This window comes from Coffea arabica, chromosome 7e (assembly GCF_036785885.1).
Source record: "Coffea arabica cultivar ET-39 chromosome 7e, Coffea Arabica ET-39 HiFi, whole genome shotgun sequence".
In the NCBI taxonomy this organism is placed as follows: domain Eukaryota; kingdom Viridiplantae; phylum Streptophyta; class Magnoliopsida; order Gentianales; family Rubiaceae; genus Coffea; species Coffea arabica.
In genome coordinates, this window is record NC_092323.1 from 14,369,575 (window position 1) to 14,387,216 (window position 17,642).

General features: G+C 34.5%; 1 protein-coding gene and 1 long non-coding RNA gene across 2 annotated transcripts; both read left to right on the plus strand.

The window, feature by feature from the left end:
• The first annotated feature begins 1,306 nt into the window (after positions 1 to 1,306).
• On the plus strand, positions 1,307 to 2,301 carry LOC140011471 (uncharacterized). Its single transcript, XR_011818647.1, has 2 exons — positions 1,307 to 1,504; positions 2,045 to 2,301. It is a non-coding gene; the product is annotated as an uncharacterized lncRNA (long non-coding RNA).
• Positions 2,302 to 14,016: 11,715 nt separating this feature from the next.
• Positions 14,017 to 15,414, plus strand: LOC113702237 (strigolactones hydrolase CXE15-like). Its single transcript, XM_027223344.2, has one exon. The coding sequence runs from the start codon at positions 14,112 to 14,114 to the stop codon at positions 15,135 to 15,137; it is 1,026 nt and encodes a 341-aa protein (XP_027079145.1). The 5' UTR covers positions 14,017 to 14,111; the 3' UTR covers positions 15,138 to 15,414.
• The last annotated feature ends 2,228 nt before the right edge of the window (positions 15,415 to 17,642 follow it).

Sequence of the window (17,642 nt, forward strand, 5' to 3'; positions counted from 1 at the left end):
CCAAGCTCTTATCATATTTACATGAGACCAATGTATATATATATGACAGAAATTTTGGTATTAACTTGTAAATTGTTTTGGCCTTTTTCTAATCAAATAAACATGAGCTGAACATTCCTGCATGCATGATTGCCTTCTCCAGCTACAGTGTCACGATAGCAAACCAACCCCAAGTGGTGAGATTTACAATGGTATCACATCTTGGTTGTTGGAGGGCAAAATAATAATCTAGAGAATTAATAGAGAAGGGGAAGAATTAAGAAAATCACCTGTTTTTCCCATGCATTGTTCTCAAAAATGTTGGAAAACTCTTGCATTGAGTCTCTATTGTGTCACTGATCAAACTTCTTGATTAGTTGCAAGGAATCTTTTGAGCACTAAGAAATCAAGAATTACCAGCAATAATTGTACTAACCCTAAAATATTATTCAAATATCCATGACTTGGATTGGTAAGGATATTCTATCTTCTTTTACACTTCTTGATACTACACAATATTATAAACTGACACTTGTCCTATGTTTTTATTGTACCATATTTATTGTATATATCCATTGGACAATTGAAGTGGAGACGTAATAACTATATCGAGTTATTATAACTTCCAGCTTAAGAAACTTACACATACCAAATTCACTAAAAATTTGCTTTAAAATTTTCAGGGAAGTAATTAGGAAAAAAAAAAAAGAATAATTTCCCACAACTTTGGCAGTGTATATAAGCCAGTGGCAGTGGGGTACTAACTGTGTCAGCAAATGGCATTTTCAGAGACTCAGTCTATGATCGTCAACTTTCTTGTTCGACTGCACATAAAAGAATATGAAGGTACGAAGATCTAATGAATCTTAGGATTATGACTTCGAATATATTGTAATGAGAATTGATTTTATTCCACCTCCTTAGTAACGATGTTTGAACTAAAGTTGAGATTTCACGAGTTAGAAATTCTGAGTTCAAATTTCATTACGCGTGAAATTTTTCTTTTTTTTACTATTTACGGGTTCATTTGTATCGTTATTGAATTGTAATTCTTATCATTTTTTGATTAGATTTTTTAATTGCATTAGATCTACAAGGACAACCTCCTTGTAATTAATGTTGTCAAAAAAAAAATGAACTTAGGTCGACATAATCACATGACTGCAAAATTCAAGCAACATATATTATAGAGAAAGCAAGTAAAAACGTGCATCATGTTAATTCTCAATTTTACACGAAATCAACTTCATATGTTTAACATTTATTGCACATCACATTATGGCGATTTTCTTGCTTAGAAGAACAAATCCCACAGCAATATATAGACCATAGTTCAAGAATAATACAACACAGTCGCATTACAGAGAGGAAAGGTAATCTGAGGAAATTCATAAAGATGGCAAATGATGATTCATCTTCTCGATGCTTTCCATTTGACTTCCAAAAACTGCTTCAATGCTTGGGTCTCCAGAAGAAGATTCCCGGGTCAGAGGAAAACCCTTCTGCCATTGAACCCACTGCAGCAGTACGAACATCCACCTATTTTACTTGTTTTATTTTTCATAATGACTTTTTTTTTTTTTTTTTTATTTGGGTGAACCAATAGTTTTAGCAGTCACAGCTAATGATGCCCTGGGTAGCCATTAGGGATTTGAAGCACCTTGTAGCAAACTGGAATTACTTATAAATAAATTGTGGGCTAGGTTCTCTCTCTCTCTCTCTCTTTTTTTGGTGAGTAATTTACTTACAAAAAAGTGAAGTCTTCGAAACTCTTAACATATTTAGCATCACAATTTTTAAAATTTAGTTGTGGAACAAATAAGTATTTCACGATTAAGTGCTATCAAAATTTTTATGATACTTTTGACAGTGTCGTGATTTTTTTCTATACGACTTACAATGGCGCTTCGTTCTAGTGTCGGAATACCACCACTATAAATTATCTATGGCGCTTTTTCACAACCCTAAATAGTCTAGTCTATTTTCTTGTAATGAGATGATTATAATGCTAAGAATAGTTCATATTCTAGGTTGGTCACTTTGAATCTGAATCTTGTTTCAACAGGAGACTACTCTGCGAGCTGCGCCTTCAAGACCTCCAATAAAGACGAAGCCTGGCCAGAGTCATTAGTAGAAAAATCTCCATCGAATCGTCTCAGCCCTTATACCTCTTGTTCCTGTTATGATACTTCCTCTACATTTCTACAAGACCAGCCTTATTTCCATGCCCCTTGTTACTGTATTGTAAAATAACTGAACAATAAAGATCATGTCATGTACAGTTTTTTCCCTCAATAATGATAGTACTGATAATGAAAATTATTGATGAGTGTTAAATTATTGAAAATGTAAGATTAATTTAGAAAAAGTGTATAAATGCACGAGAGGATAATAATTGTTAACGCTATATATACAGGCAAAATTTAGATGTGTTATCGAGTGTCCAAAAAAAATTGAATTTTAAATTGATGAGTCAGCATTTCCTTAGTTAGCCTCAAGTACTTCAATTTTTGCTTTCTGATTTTGAATATATATATATATATATATATATATATATATATATATATATATTCTTCAATCATACTACAAGAGAGAGAGAGATGGGATGCGTAAACAAAAAGGCTTAATAAATAAAATTAAAAATAAAAATCCAAACAGAAACTCTCCATTTGCTGTTCTTCACCAGGCATAAAGATCAAAAGAGAAATTGGTTAAAACAGCAGAAGCAGAAGGGCTGCAATTATGCACTCTTTCCCAACAAATTAACAAATGACAAATTGTCCTTCCTGAATAGACAGCAGCCATAGATTAATTAGATTGCTGAGTTCTCAATAAACGTACTAGAGTTAGCTAGTTTCTGGAGCCAAATTACAGTGAGATGTGAATATGGATTACAAATTCGTACAATTGACAACAGCTAATTCTACTTGGATTAATCCATCCACCGCCCAAGACTGACTGCAATCTTTTCCTGCAAAAGAACCAAGTCTAGCTAAGAAAAGAGAAGCTCAATTCCTTGCTTCAACATAAGCATAGGAAATGTCCAGTCATCTTTGTCTCTACTTCTAGTAAACTTCTCTACTAGTCCCCTCTGCATTATATCCCTTTACTTTCTATGGAACTTCTATCTATTAAATCAAGATAAAATCTGACCAACTAATAGGGAACAACATTCTTTCAACCAAGTGTTCAGTGGCTCATGCTGTCTGCAGTCTTAACCATTTTTTCCTAGAACTCCATCCTACTCGTAGCTAAAAGCTTCAAGCAGAGTGCATACAGCGCTGACCTTTATGCCCGTGTTGAAATTTTCAAAAGTTTCAAAAATACTACATCTTATTTTTAAATTTATACTTCGACATTTTTCTTATTTTGTGACATATTGACCTGGTCCAGAATGAAATGTCCAAACATCAATGCTCAATCTTAAATTTCATTTGGACCAAGGAACAAGCAAACCAATAGGTGATGTGCATTTTTCCAGCATAAGAATATCCGTGTGATATAGACAATTAGGTAGATGGAAAGCACCATTGGTTCATTAATGTGGATGAGCCGTGCATGAGAGAGAGAGAGAGCGCACACGGCACACCTTAGTCTTCCTTTCGATGTTTACAACTGTGAGATCTCTCAGAGGTATAACCTAAGCCAAAACACTTGAGAATAGCCTGTTTAGCAAGATTCATATAATGGCAGGGGTGGTTTCCCTGTCCCAAAAGCCTCAGAAGGGCTATATCCTTTACTGACGCTTCATCTCTTTCTTCAATTTCTTCTCCTATGGTAGCTTTATATGCACTTGCCTCCGTCTCCCTTTGAATGCTTTGACTTTCTTCAACCTGCAGGAAACACTAAGTTCATAAGCCTTTCTTTGGATCAAAACTACATAGACATGCATTATGAGCTGGAACTTCAGGTTTAGTCATACAAATAGCATGAAGGATGTCCGGAACGAAATAGTGCAAATAGCTGATTATAGCTAACAACTCTTCTTATCAAAGACAACCATTTTAATCATGCATCTGCTCACTGACTGCAATATCAACTTTCCTTGCCTTAAGCAAGTAATTCCTTATATGACAACAATAGTAGTGCTATATGTTATAGGAAACGATTTAATTGCTACATGACAATACTCAGGATGCTCAGTTATGCTTAGTTTCAGCATTTGGTTTAAGTTGCAAAGTCCCTATATACTTGAGCATTCAACATATGAGGAGTTGTGTTTGATGGTGTTTATATATGAGAGATATTTTATGAAACAAGTTCTGGAATGTCCTAGATCATGAGAGAAATTAAACTCACAAATGTCTTGGTTTAGTAGGTTATTTGGTTGTGAGGTTCTATTCATTTCACATTCTCAGTAAGAAGTCATGTTCACAATTCTTTACTTGTCCAATTTGAAAATTAAAAAGAGAATAGATGCTGCCACCTTTATTTTATCTGTAATCCACTATTTTCATTCTTAAGCATTTAAACAGAAACAAGCATGTAACTACAGCAGTTGGTCAACTTATTAGTTCAACAACTTCAAGCACTTTTCATGTCGTAGCAAAAATTTTAATTTCTATAGCAGTTATTCTTCTTGTTTCTTGTAGGAGAAAGATTTTCTTTTCTTTTTTTTTTAAAAGGTCAAGCATGCCTGTTCAGTTCTCGGCTATTTGGGACAAGGGATTCAAGAAAAAAACAGGCACACATCTCCAATTGTTGGAAAAAAAAAAAGAAAATTAAATCACAATCAATATAAAATAAGTACACTTTAATGACCGTCAAAATGAAAACTACAATTTTCATCAAAGAAAAAAAAAGGTAGGTGACCTGTAGAATCAGTGATTGTCAAGACTAGACAGAAAATTTTAAACTACAGCTTGTTTCTTCTACTATTTTTAACCCAATTTCAGCTTTTCTTCAATAATGTTCTGAGAAGAAGTTTTCTGCTTCAATACCTCCCAACTAAAAAGATGGTTTCCACAGCAGGCAACAGTACCATGGGTCAGTGATCAACTAGTACCTCTCAAGAAAACATTACAGGAATAAAACAAGCTACAATCTAACATGGCTTAGGATCTATAAACTTCTCTTCTAGAAAATAGCTCAGAATGCAAATAGAACAGCTTCTATTGGCCTGATTTCACCACAATAACAACCAAAAAATTTTTTTTGTCACCTTTTATAAAAATATATTTTTCCAATTTTGGCTCAAGTTAAATTGATTACTTTTCTATAACCTGTATATATGTTAGCCGTTTTCTGTAACTGGTTACACTTTTAGAGTTGTACATTATGTTAGTCCTAAAAATTCCCAATTTTTTGGAAGCCGCATGTCTAAAGTTAGAACACGTTTTCATTTTAGTAACACCATGCACAAAAGGAACTTATATATAATTCTGAGTTTTCCTTTACCGTCGGTTGTTCAACTAACACTTGAAATTATTATTTTTTTAAAAAAAGGTAGATTTCATTAAAGGCATTGTAAAGTAAGAAATTATTACGATATAGAGTTGTCCAGTTGGAATCGGACTGCTTAAGCCATTCGTGATTAGCCACAAATATTCAAAACTTCAAAAAACAGTGGAAATATTCTATTCGGAATTCACAAAAAACAGAGGCAAAATCGGAAAGACATCAGATAAAGCAATATCTTGAAGTACTTCAAACAGAACAGTAAAAGCTATTTCAACTTCTTGAAAAGTTTAATACCTTATCAGTAGTGATCAGCTAGATTCATAGACAAGCTTGTACCACATAGGAAAGCAGATCACTATTTTCAACATATTCCAGCAAATAAAAACACTCAAAGTATGTTCCATTCCACTAAGACAAGATATCCTTTTCTTTGTCCTAATTATGACTTTTGCCAATGGAAATTACCTCTAAAAATCTCATTTAGCAATTATTAAATGCAGTTTGATTTGTATTGCAGATACCCAACAAAAAGGCTCATACTTTTTAATAAGAACTACACAGCCACCGGCAATTTTCTGAAGATAGAATTTTCTAACTATTGACCCCCTGAAAATCCATTATCTCAGTCTTGACTCCATAAGCTCCTTCTGTGAAACTTCTACTTCCCAGGCTACCTCATTAAATTCCAGGTTATAATGTACAAAATTTTGGTCAAACCACCATGTTTACTACATATGCCATCCTTCAACACGTTTACCACTTTTTCTTTTGAATAATTAAAACTCCCAACCCCACACAACCACCACCACCACCTCGAAAAAAAAATCTAAAAGCTTCCCAAAATCCCTACTCACAGCCCACGGAAAAAAGCAGCAACAATAATTGACCACTTTCGCCAACCAAATATAGTACCTAAATTTATTCCAATGTCATGTTGCTTTACGAAAAAAAAATTTAGCTGCAAAAAAAAACTACGGGGCAAATTAAATCAAGAAATGTCCTAACTTTGCTACTCAGCAATCTTTCAATCTCAATTCCCTCCTGGCAACTACACCAAAAGTAGTAATGGAAGAAAACAAACAGAAATAAAAAAAAAAAGGATATTCAATGAGGAGGAAATACTGAAAAGAATAGATTTGGCATCAGAAATGTAAAGACAAGAAAAGAGATTAAGTTGAACAAACCTTAGAGCCATGTGAAGAGCTGGATTTATTGAGCAAAGCGTCTTTGCCATGGGATTGAGAGGAAGAAGATGCTGAGCTGCAGGAGGGATTGCTGAATCGATCCAAAGCAAAGATGCTGAATCCAAAAAAAAGTATAACAACAAGAAGAATCGTGACAAGTAACTGAGCCCATATAAGCCATGGAACACTCTGGCTCTCAATCACAAATTCATCACCAAAATCGAACATATATGTCTATATGATGATAAATAGCTGAAATATTACTAATTCCAAGCATAAAAAATGACGAAAGAATATTGATGGGTTTTCAATATTAAGGAGGAAAAAGTATGAAAAGATGAGTGAAAGCAACTTCTTCGATGGACAAAGAAAGATTTAAAACATGGAAGTTGGAAAGGTGTGCTGTAATTCTCCCGGCGGTTTTCTTCGAGGGAAGTGGACTTGGAATTGGAGTTGGAATTATTACAAGTTCAGAAGTATGCTGCCTTATTTGGACTAATTGCATTTTGCTCCCCTTAACTCTTTAAAACTGGTATTTTAGTTTGTAAGGTGTCAGTTGTAGTATTTAAGTACCTCAAATTTTTAGCAAAGTAGTGTAACTGCAATACTATAACGAAGTATTCAGTTTGGTTTACCATTCATGAGTTTAAGAAATGGCAAAGAAATAGTTGTGTAATTTCCAAATGAATTTTGCAGTCACTCGTGAAGAAAAAATATATGTACTTTTTATGCTTATTAATTACTAGAAAGTAAAATTAAATTAACCAGTTTTTGAGGCAAATGACACTCACCTGCACTAAAGCTCCTCAAGGCTTGGTTGCATGTACCATTGGTTATAACCACTTTTAATTAATATGAATCATCATGAACCCATGATTCTCAAGTGTTTTAATTCTAGCAACAACCTAACATGGATAAACTAGAAATGTATGCTATAAACCAACAGTACTTTGGACTGTTGGCCACCACCAAAACTTGAATTCTTTGTGAGGTGAAAGGTCAAACGTTCAAATCTTGTCTCCCATTAATATATCACTATATATGGCTTCTTCGAAATCCATACGAGTGCGTAGTGCACCCATTTGATCCGATGATAGTTCCGTCTCCATTGATTTCTCTAGACCTCGTTAGACCTCTCTCCCTCCTTAGTGTAGACTAGAGTAAGAGTAGATCTAAACTAGACTAGCTGTTGCCGTCTGATAAAAAAAAAGGGAAAGAAAAGTATGCTATAATTTTTAAAATAGATTTGCTATTTATTAAAAAAAACCTTAATTTCTCAAATTTGACATTTCTTTAAACGTAGGCAGCACTATTTATATGCACAAGAGAAAATAAGTAATTAGGCAACGGCTCACAGTTGAATAAATCTGATCTTTAAAGATCAAATGATCCAAATTGTGCCATACCATTATCAAATGGTATAACACAATCTGAATCGTTGAATTTTTAAAAATTGAATCTACTCAAGTTTTTGGTCGGTAGACAACCATGGTAAGAATGACAGTTTAGGAACTTCACCAGAGCAACAGTGCTTACACAAATTGGAATCATGAAGGCAATCCAAATTCCAATACCAACTTTCTCGTTGCATTACCTTGCAAGAGATCAGAAGTTTAAGGTAGTACAATGCTAAAATTGAAAGTTCATCGATGATAAATGGATAATAGTGAACAATGTAGGGGATAAAATGTAACTAAACCATTATATGCCACTAGTAAAGAGCGGCCTTGAATTGATGATGCTGACTAATGGGGCGACGGGACAAAAGAGGGCCGTGTTTGGTAGATGCCCCGTGGCCGAGCAGCCGCCAGCTAAGCAAGGGAACCGGCAATATGCGGTTGTTTTTGTAATTTAGTCCAATATTATTATTATTAACTAGGCTCCAGAAAAGAGCATTCATTTTCATCATCCGGAGGATCTTATACCATCATCAATCTAAACGAACTGATCCACAAGATATAAAAATTGCATAAACAGCAATACCAAGCCAACATATAGTTTTGACTTCATTTGGATGGCCTTTCTTGGCTTTGTGCCAAGGACGGTGGATTCAGGACTGTGGCGTGGTCCATGACCACAAGACTAGGTCTCATGCACGTAACCTTTTTTCTTTTTTTTTTTGGTAGGCTAGGGATAACCAAAGAATATTTTTTGTTCTAGTTTACAGGGTTGTAATGGGGTTTTTCTTTTTTTGTTTTTTTTTGGGTTCTTGTAATGTTGGAGTAGTATAGCTACTTATTGTTTTTGTAAATTGCAGTTAGGATGGATATTGTATTAGAGCATGAAAGTAACTTAAGCACGAGAGAGGGGTTAGGTTAGGTAATAAGATAGGAAGGATCGTAAGTAGAAGATGTTGGATTCAAGATACTTACTATAAAAAATGTATATATAAAAAAGTACGTTTCGCATATTTCAAATGATTAATCTAATAGGACACTCATTAGCACATTTAAATTATATTTAACGGGGAGGGGGAGACGAATTGTAAGTGAGAGGTCCTGATTCAAGGCTTCTCACTTACACACGATTACAATCGTTACACTCTGTTGTATTTAGATACTTCTATAAATTAATGTATTTTTTTTTAAAAAAAAACTTAACACCTGAAACTCCTCTTAAATAGGCACCCATTACCCAAAACGTATTTCAAATTAGCAGCTCTCTCTCTTTGGCTTTGGAAATATCGTTTAGTGCACCTATTGCAGTAATTTGATATTTTTAGCTTGTAGGGACAAATTTTTTGGCACACATAAAAATCATTTAATTTCTTTGAGTTACGAGTTACATGGAGCAAACAAGAATGATCGTTACAACAACTCATATTACAGGATTGGATGATATAATCCGACTTCTTTTACAACTAATTCACTCATCCAATAAAACCATTTTCCACGACTTTATATATCTCTTTCGAGAAAACATCTACCAGTTGGTAACATGAACATTGAGGAAAATGCATCTCCTAGATTGCTTGCGTACCATACATGTTAAGTAATCATTAATATAACCTATGTTAGACAAGTTTTTGAATGATTCTCTTAGAATTGAAGAAATTGTAATCCCCTTTCTTACCTTGAAAAAGGATTTCTAGAGCATTTGTTGTACCTCTCTCTTTTCTTTTTTTTTTTCAGCAAAAAACAAGCCAATCAGCAGGACAAGTTTTTGAATGATTCTTTTAGAATTAAAGAAGTTCTAATCCCCTTTCTTACCTGGAATGATTCTCCTTTTTTTTCAATCCTGAGGTCCTGATTCAAATCTCCTTGCCATTTTTCCGCTTTTTAAACTCCACCCCACTTCTGTTAGGGAAAAAAAAATCAGCAGAGCAAAAAAGCTAAGAAAGAATGTGATTTTTTTGGAAGGTTAACAGTAAAAAAAAAAAAAAAAAAGTCATGTGCTCAATTCTGACCAAATATTGCTCAAAATTTACAACCTGAATTGTTTTGTATTTCTCTGTTTGTTAGTGTGTACAATGTCTGCAATACTCTGTACATTGCAAGGAACAATCACCAAACAACCCTCCTGCGGGTGATTATTGATGCATCTGTCCAGCCTCACCCTGCCTGCCAAACCCATCCGTGACATGCTTATTTTAATGGATCCACGAGGAATGAGTTTGTTTTTGTTGAGCCCAAAACAAGTCTTTACTAAGCCCGGACGAGAATATAAAAGCTCTAGCCCCAAAAAAGATATTGACACGGAAAGTCTGCCCAGGCGAGAGGTGAAAAGGCCCATTAAGGACCATGTCAACTCTCTATAAAATGGGAGTGCAGATTCATTTTTCTTGTATGATTTTTTTTCTGGTAAAACTATTTTTCAAATTCGGATGACAGAAGCATTTTTTTTTTGGGCTGATGATAAATTTTTTTTTTTTTGGTGTCATATCAGCATTTCAATTCCTGAACTAAATTGCCAAAAGCACATGCAAGACAACACTTTACTGTAATTAGTTGATAAATAATGAATAAATTTTAATAAAATGGTGCCAAACCTAAAAAACATCTCAAGTCACTTGTGCATATTCAAATATTAATGTTTTAAGTACACAATTTTTTTTGAATTATTTTAGATTAATAAAATTTGTTTAAATGAATCCAAAAGCAATAAATCAGGTTCAGAAATTCGATTATCAAATGAGCAATACACTAAGTTATTGTGATATACATATTAGTATTTAAAAAAAAAAAAAACATGTTAGAGGCCAAATGTGTGCAATTGAAAATTTTTGTATCATAAAGTCATTTTAATGATCTCATGAGGGAAAAAATTGAACTTGCCAAAACTAATTGCTAAACTTGCACATATAGTAAATAATCATTGTTATACAGCATACACATTTGAAAATCAAATATCCAAATGTTCCAGACTATGCCTGCAGGCTCATTTGTCTCTCTTAGTATATTGTACATTCAAGAAAGCATCTTAATTGAATCCCTTTATACAAAGCCATGGAATAGAAAGCCTTGAATCCCCTTTCTGAGTTGAATTCAAGTTCAAGAAGCCATTATTTTGGATTAGTGAGGTAGCTAGAGTAGGGAAAAAAAAAACAAGTTTTTCAACTTAATTGTACGCAAAAAATATTAGCTAATCAATATAAGACTTTGGAAATATACTACTATAATGCGGTAGCACTGATAATATATTGCAAGTAAAGACGACCAATTATAGGATGACAAGTAATAAACCCAAATCAAGATTTTCAATTTTGGGAGAGGAGGAAGAGAGGCAGGAAAAGCCTGGTAGTTGAGAAGAAATGGACATGGTATAGAGTTGGGGTTAATTTTTAATTATCCCCTCAAAAAAATACATTTGTTCGGATACCCCAATTATCCCAAATAATATTTCGCTTGCATCATAGACACATTTTTCAACCCACCTTTTTATATTCCCAATCACCTTTTTATCTCACATACATCACATCACAAAAAGTGCTACAGTAATTATTCCAAATAGTATTTCAAATAATACACTATCCAAACAAATTGGTGATACAGGAAGAGAGAGTGTAAGTGGGAGGTCTTGAATCCCACTTATAATAAAAAATAAATGGATTTATCGGATTCTTGAATTTGTCAAATTTTCAATTTAATACAATAAACTTAGTAACCACAAATCAAAATGGGCTCTATTAGGTGAGATGTATACGTTGCAACAAAAAGGATTATCATTCCCTTAATTTGATTAATGATTTGGTTAGAAAGAAATACGCACGGTCCGTTTCCACGAAAAAAGGATACAAATCACAACTGACGAGAAATCGACTTGCCAATGCACGAACGGAGGGTTGAATTGGGTGATAAGGAAAAAAGATTATAAATAGGAGGTTTTGAGTTTAACACCTTTCATTTATCCAAAAAAAAAAACTTGCTAATGCACTTTCTTCTATAAGAAAAATAGAGCAGTAAAATTCACGCTAAAAGGAAGAAACGGTACTAGGAAAAACATAAGCAAATGAGAATCAAAGGATGTCACTCCCTTTATCGTACAAAATTAGAGTAGAGAATTTTCAAATAAGCCTTATATCCGAAAAAATAATTTTATATATTGGAACAAATCCTAATTAGGTACATAAATATTGTTTTTCACACTTTTCCCCTACAAATCTGTATTTACAACTGGCCATAGCATTTTTCTTTTCCCTCTAACGAGCTTTTTTATTTTTTAATTTTTGGGGAAGAAGAGGGGAAGGGGTTGTTACATCTATCAGGTAGTTGTTATCTTCTGCTTGGCGTTGGCGTTTGTATCTGGTTGTCTTGTACGTCTGCACAAGCAACATCCAACTATTCGGTTATATATATTAATCAATAATAATAATTAAAGTAATCATTCGTAGGAGTTCAAACAAGAGGGGGAAAAAAACAGATAGAGGGTTGTTGGGAAAGAGAGAAGCAATTAAAATTGAAGATCAAATGGTTTTAGGTAACGCAAAGGTACGCGTAGTAAGCGTGATTAGTCTAATAACTAAGATTGAAACTCTAGAATCTTTTTTATAAGTTGGAGATTTCGAATACGAAATTTTCCATCAACACTCAACCTAATTCATTCTTCCTCGTAAAATTCAGAATTTAAAAATTCTACATTTAAATTATCCTTTTGCTTCTTCGATCCTTAAATCATACCCTTCTCTTGTTTAAAAGACAAAAAAAAAAAAGTCTGGTGAAGGAATTGAATATGCCACTCAGGCCAAAAACGTTATTCTCATGGCTCAAAGTACGTAGGAACAAGAAAAAGGCCGGAAGTTACTTTGTTCTTACAGCGCGAAGCGCTGGACATTTACTCTTTGATTAATTATTAAGAGTATAAAATGGAGAGTCAAAGCACTGTTGTTAGTCCTAAAGGGGCTGCAGAATCTAAGGAATTTTTAGTGCTTTTCTAAAAAGAAATTTCTGTCATCCCACCATACACGGTCAATGAGCCAGGGGGCAGAGAAATCGTGGTACGTCTGAATACATGCATGTAGTGCTCTTTTGGACTTAAAAGAAGGGATAGTTAAATGGAGATCAAATTATCTGAATAGTCACTAAATTTTTTTAATTATCAAGATTTGATCATTTAATTATTAGTAGTATGTTTTTATCTATTAAATTATCAATAGTATAAATTTTGGGTCATTACGTCTAATTTCACCTTTAATTGCATTAGATCTTTGCACGATTTATGAGACATATTATTAATAGTTAGATCTGATAGAGTCAACGATAAAATCAGACGGAATGACCTAAAATTTACACTTTTAATAGTTTAGTAGGTAAAACCATACTATTAATAGTTGAATGACCAAAATTCGACTATTCGAAAAGTTTAATGGCTTTCGGGATAATTTGCTTTTAAATAGAGAAGGAAATTATGTCAAGCGTAGTGAGTAATGAAGTGGAAGCTTCTATCCCAACAAATCTTGAAGACCTTGACTAAATTCCACACTATTCCAAAGGTAAAGGACCAAGTACTTTAGTAGGAAATTTCTAAATTTTTTACCCATTAAAAAAGTACTATGAAACTGGTAATTCTAATCAATTAAGTCAACCAAACTTCTGATTTGCACAACACCCTGAAGCCTGAAACCCGTATTACCCTCTCAGCTATCCCATGTTTGTGCGAATAATTCTCGAAAAACCTACAAACTATAACTTGTTTGATTCGCCTTTTCAGTCAAAAAAAAAAAAAGATATTTCAAATACGTTTTTTAAATCAATTTTTTTTCAATTTAAAATGAAAGTCATGAATACGCTTATCTTAAAATATACTACTAGAATACTAACATTGAAAAATAAATAAAAATTTTCCCGGCAGAGATATATAACTTGAGATATTCAACAATTTCCTAATCATTTCTTCAAAATTAAAGTATATAACATCCAATGAACCTTCTGTGCAATATATCGCATCCCTATGTACCCCACTGACGCTCATCACCCACTATATAATGGCAAGCAAACATGTTGGAACCACTATCCATAGCTACCCACAAAAGCTAAAAACCATTCTAGTCCTCTCCGAGGCCGAAATATCAAATATTCATTTTGAGCTTAGTCCTGACTGCCAAATCAAACCATGGTCCAAGAGAAAAAGGTTGTTGAAGATGTATCAGGATGGCTTAGAGTCTTTGACGATGGTTCAGTAGATAGAACATGGACTGGACCTCGAGAGGTAAAGTTCATGTCTGAATCTGCTCCTCCCCATGAAGAATTTATCGATGGAGTCGCCACCAAGGATGTTATAATCGACCCGGAATCAGGCCTTCAAGTTCGAATCTATCTCCCTCAAAACACTGATGACAAGAACTTGAACAATCATCATAAACTTCCCATCATTCTTCATTTCCATGGAGGCGGATTTTGCATCAGCCAAGCTGACTGGTTCATGTACTACACAGTTTACACTCGCCTGGCTCGTTCTGCCGGAGCCATAGTTGTATCCGTCTACCTCCGGCGCGCGCCTGAGCACCGCCTCCCTGCCCCCTGTGACGATGGATATGCAGCGCTCCTGTGGCTAAGATCTTTAGCCCAAGGTAAAGTTGAGCCTGAGCCCTGGCTCGGGGAAAATGCTGATTTTTCCCGTGTGTTTCTTATAGGTGATAGCTCAGGGGGCAATATAGTTCACCAGGTGGCTGCTCGATCTGGGAATGATGATTTGAAACCTGTAAAAGTTGCCGGGGCGATCCCAATTCATCCGGGATTCGTCAGGAAAGAAAGGAGCAAGTCTGAACAAGAGCAACCACAGTCGCCTTTCTTGACTTTGGATATGGTGGACAAGTTCTTGAACTTGGCTTTGCCAATTGGAAGCACGAAAGATCATCCCATAACTTGTCCCATGAGGGATGGTGTTGTGCCAAAGATTCAGAATCTGAATCTTCCTCCTTATCTCTTCTGCGTGGCGGATTGTGATCTCATCAAGGATACTGAAATGGAGTTCTATGAGGCCATGAAGAAGGCAGGTAAAGATGTGGAATTGCTCCTCAATTCTGGCGTTGGTCATAGCTTTTATCTGAACAAGATTGCTTTTGACAATGATCCAACTACTGCTAAGGAAACTGAAAAGCTATTCACAGGGATTGTAGAATTCATCAAGAAGCATTGAATCTTGTAATAGTCTTGATTTGTCCTTGCTGTTTTTGTTAGTTTGTTCGGTCCACTTTTTCAAGGATTAGTATTCCAATCGTAAAATAAAGGACAAGAAACCATTATGTTAAATGGCTCTTGGGGTGGCATAAATTGCACCTCCATTATGTTAAATGGGGGTGTAAGGAAGTGTGATCAAGTCACCGGAGTGTTTAAGTTTGATTATTTATTTTGATGGTTTTGACCTTGTGTTTACATTTAATTTGTTTATTAATTGAGTGTGAGTTTAAACTGAATTTTTATTGTAACTGAGCGGCCCTGTTTGGATTGCCATTTTCTGTCAGAAAATTACGTCGTTTTCGTGATCATGTTTTTTTATTACCTTTTTTTCTCATATACATCAAATCGCTACAGTAATTTTTTCATGAAAAATGACGAAAAATACAATTTTTATACTGATCTAGCCAAAAATATTTTTAGTTTTAATTTTATTAATTGACGAACCAAATTCAAATATATAGAATCATAGCTGAATTCATATGAATTTAAAAATGTACTTCAGGCCTGGTTACAGGTCAAGCTCAACAGTTACAATACACAATCACTCTATGTGCCAAAAGCAATCGTGAAGTATCACTGTAGGGTCTTAGCAGTAACAGCCAGGGCTGTCAACGGGCCGGAATTCATTATTCCGGACCCGGACCCGAATTACTATGCGGATCCGGATCCGACCCATTTACCCGACGGGTCTTTTATTCTATGTTCCGGATCCGGATCCGGGTCTACTCGAACAAATTTATCAAAATTTATAATTTCTAATAAAAATGAGAAAAAAATATATTTGTAAACTAATTTTTAACTAATGCAAAGAAAAAACCAAATAAGAAAAGAAATCAAATTAACTTTATTAAAATACATCACCCTAATCAAATTATATTGATAAATATATATTTTTTAAATTATTAATTCATTTATATCCGGATCCGGGTCTAAAACGGGTCGGAATACTATATTCCGTATCCGATCCGTTTTTTTGTTTGACAAAACGGATCCGGATCCGGATCCGGGAAACGGAATTAAATCCCTACCCATACCCGCAATAATTTCACGGATCCGGTCCGGATCCGGGTCTAAACCCCACCCGTTGACAGGCCTAGTAACAGCAAGCAACATGAAACTGACAAAATGTTAAGTATTTCAACAAACATTTTTTAATAGCGTGTCCCTTTTGGTTTCTATTGACCTGTAATCTATAGTTGGATTGGATCCTATAGGGATAATTAATCTGGTTTGGATAGAGCACTACCCAAATGTACAACAATTTTCTTGTTTTTCTAATGTACGCTTGTAAATAATTTAGAGAGCACCTTAAACTATTCATGTGTACTTAAGTGTAAACACCAAGTGTGTACATAATTAACGAGTGTGTACATAAAAATAAAAGGGCGCTAGTGTGTACATAATTAGATACTTTTCAAAAATAAAAGGGCACTAGTGTGTACATAATTAGCCAGAAAAAATAAAGCTTAATTTTTTTATATACTGACATTATAGTGATTTTTTTACATTCAGCTTTGAATGTATGTTACATATGTATAATTTGAATTTCAAATTTAAATTCATGATATGTGATGGCATGATCTAAACCTGCTAGTGTAAAAAAAAAAAATTATGCATTGATAGCGTATAAAAAAGTTATTCAAAAAATAAATATGCTTTCATCTATACGAATAATCACAAATTTCACCCTTAGTTTACACCGATCTCTCGCTGTCCAGCCACTGCCTGGTTTTGGTTTTACACCTATCTCAGGCTGTCCAACCATTACCTGGTTTTGCTTTAAATAAATCTGTCCTTGAACATCCAATTTATTACTTAATTTCTTTAATCTCCAACATCTTGCTGTTTCTTGAATCTCTATCGTGTTACCCAAAATTGACTATATAGTGATTTCTAGGTAATTTCAGGTGTTTAATGACTGCCACTGTACCTACGCCTAAGTTCGAAAATCACCCCACAGAAATGGCAAGCAAAAAAAGATCATAAATAAAGCTGGCAAGTAATAATCACTCCATTATATAGAGGCATGTAAAGTTCCAACTTCCAACACCATCCATGTGCATGTCCTAATATGGATATATATACTGTGGCAAAGTGGCTTGGTATAGCAATCATTCATCCACCCGTCATTGTTTTGGCATTATGGGAAAAACCAATTAATAATTCTTGTTCATCCATGTCCACACGTTATAAAAAGTTTGATGAAAGTTCTTGAAAAAGCAAATGTGAAACATATCAATCTGTTGAACCACAAGGCCAATGGCTCAGTGGCCACCAGGGAGTGGCTTAAGTCCCTCGTTGAATTGTAGGTGAGGATTCAAATCTCATCTGCAGCAAAAAAAATTTAAGGATTATGTCATAACATTTTTTTGATTTAATTGGGTCTGTATACCCACTAACCCCCTACCATAGCCTCCTTAAACTCCCCCCTACATTAGGATAGAGTAGGTTATACATTGCTGAC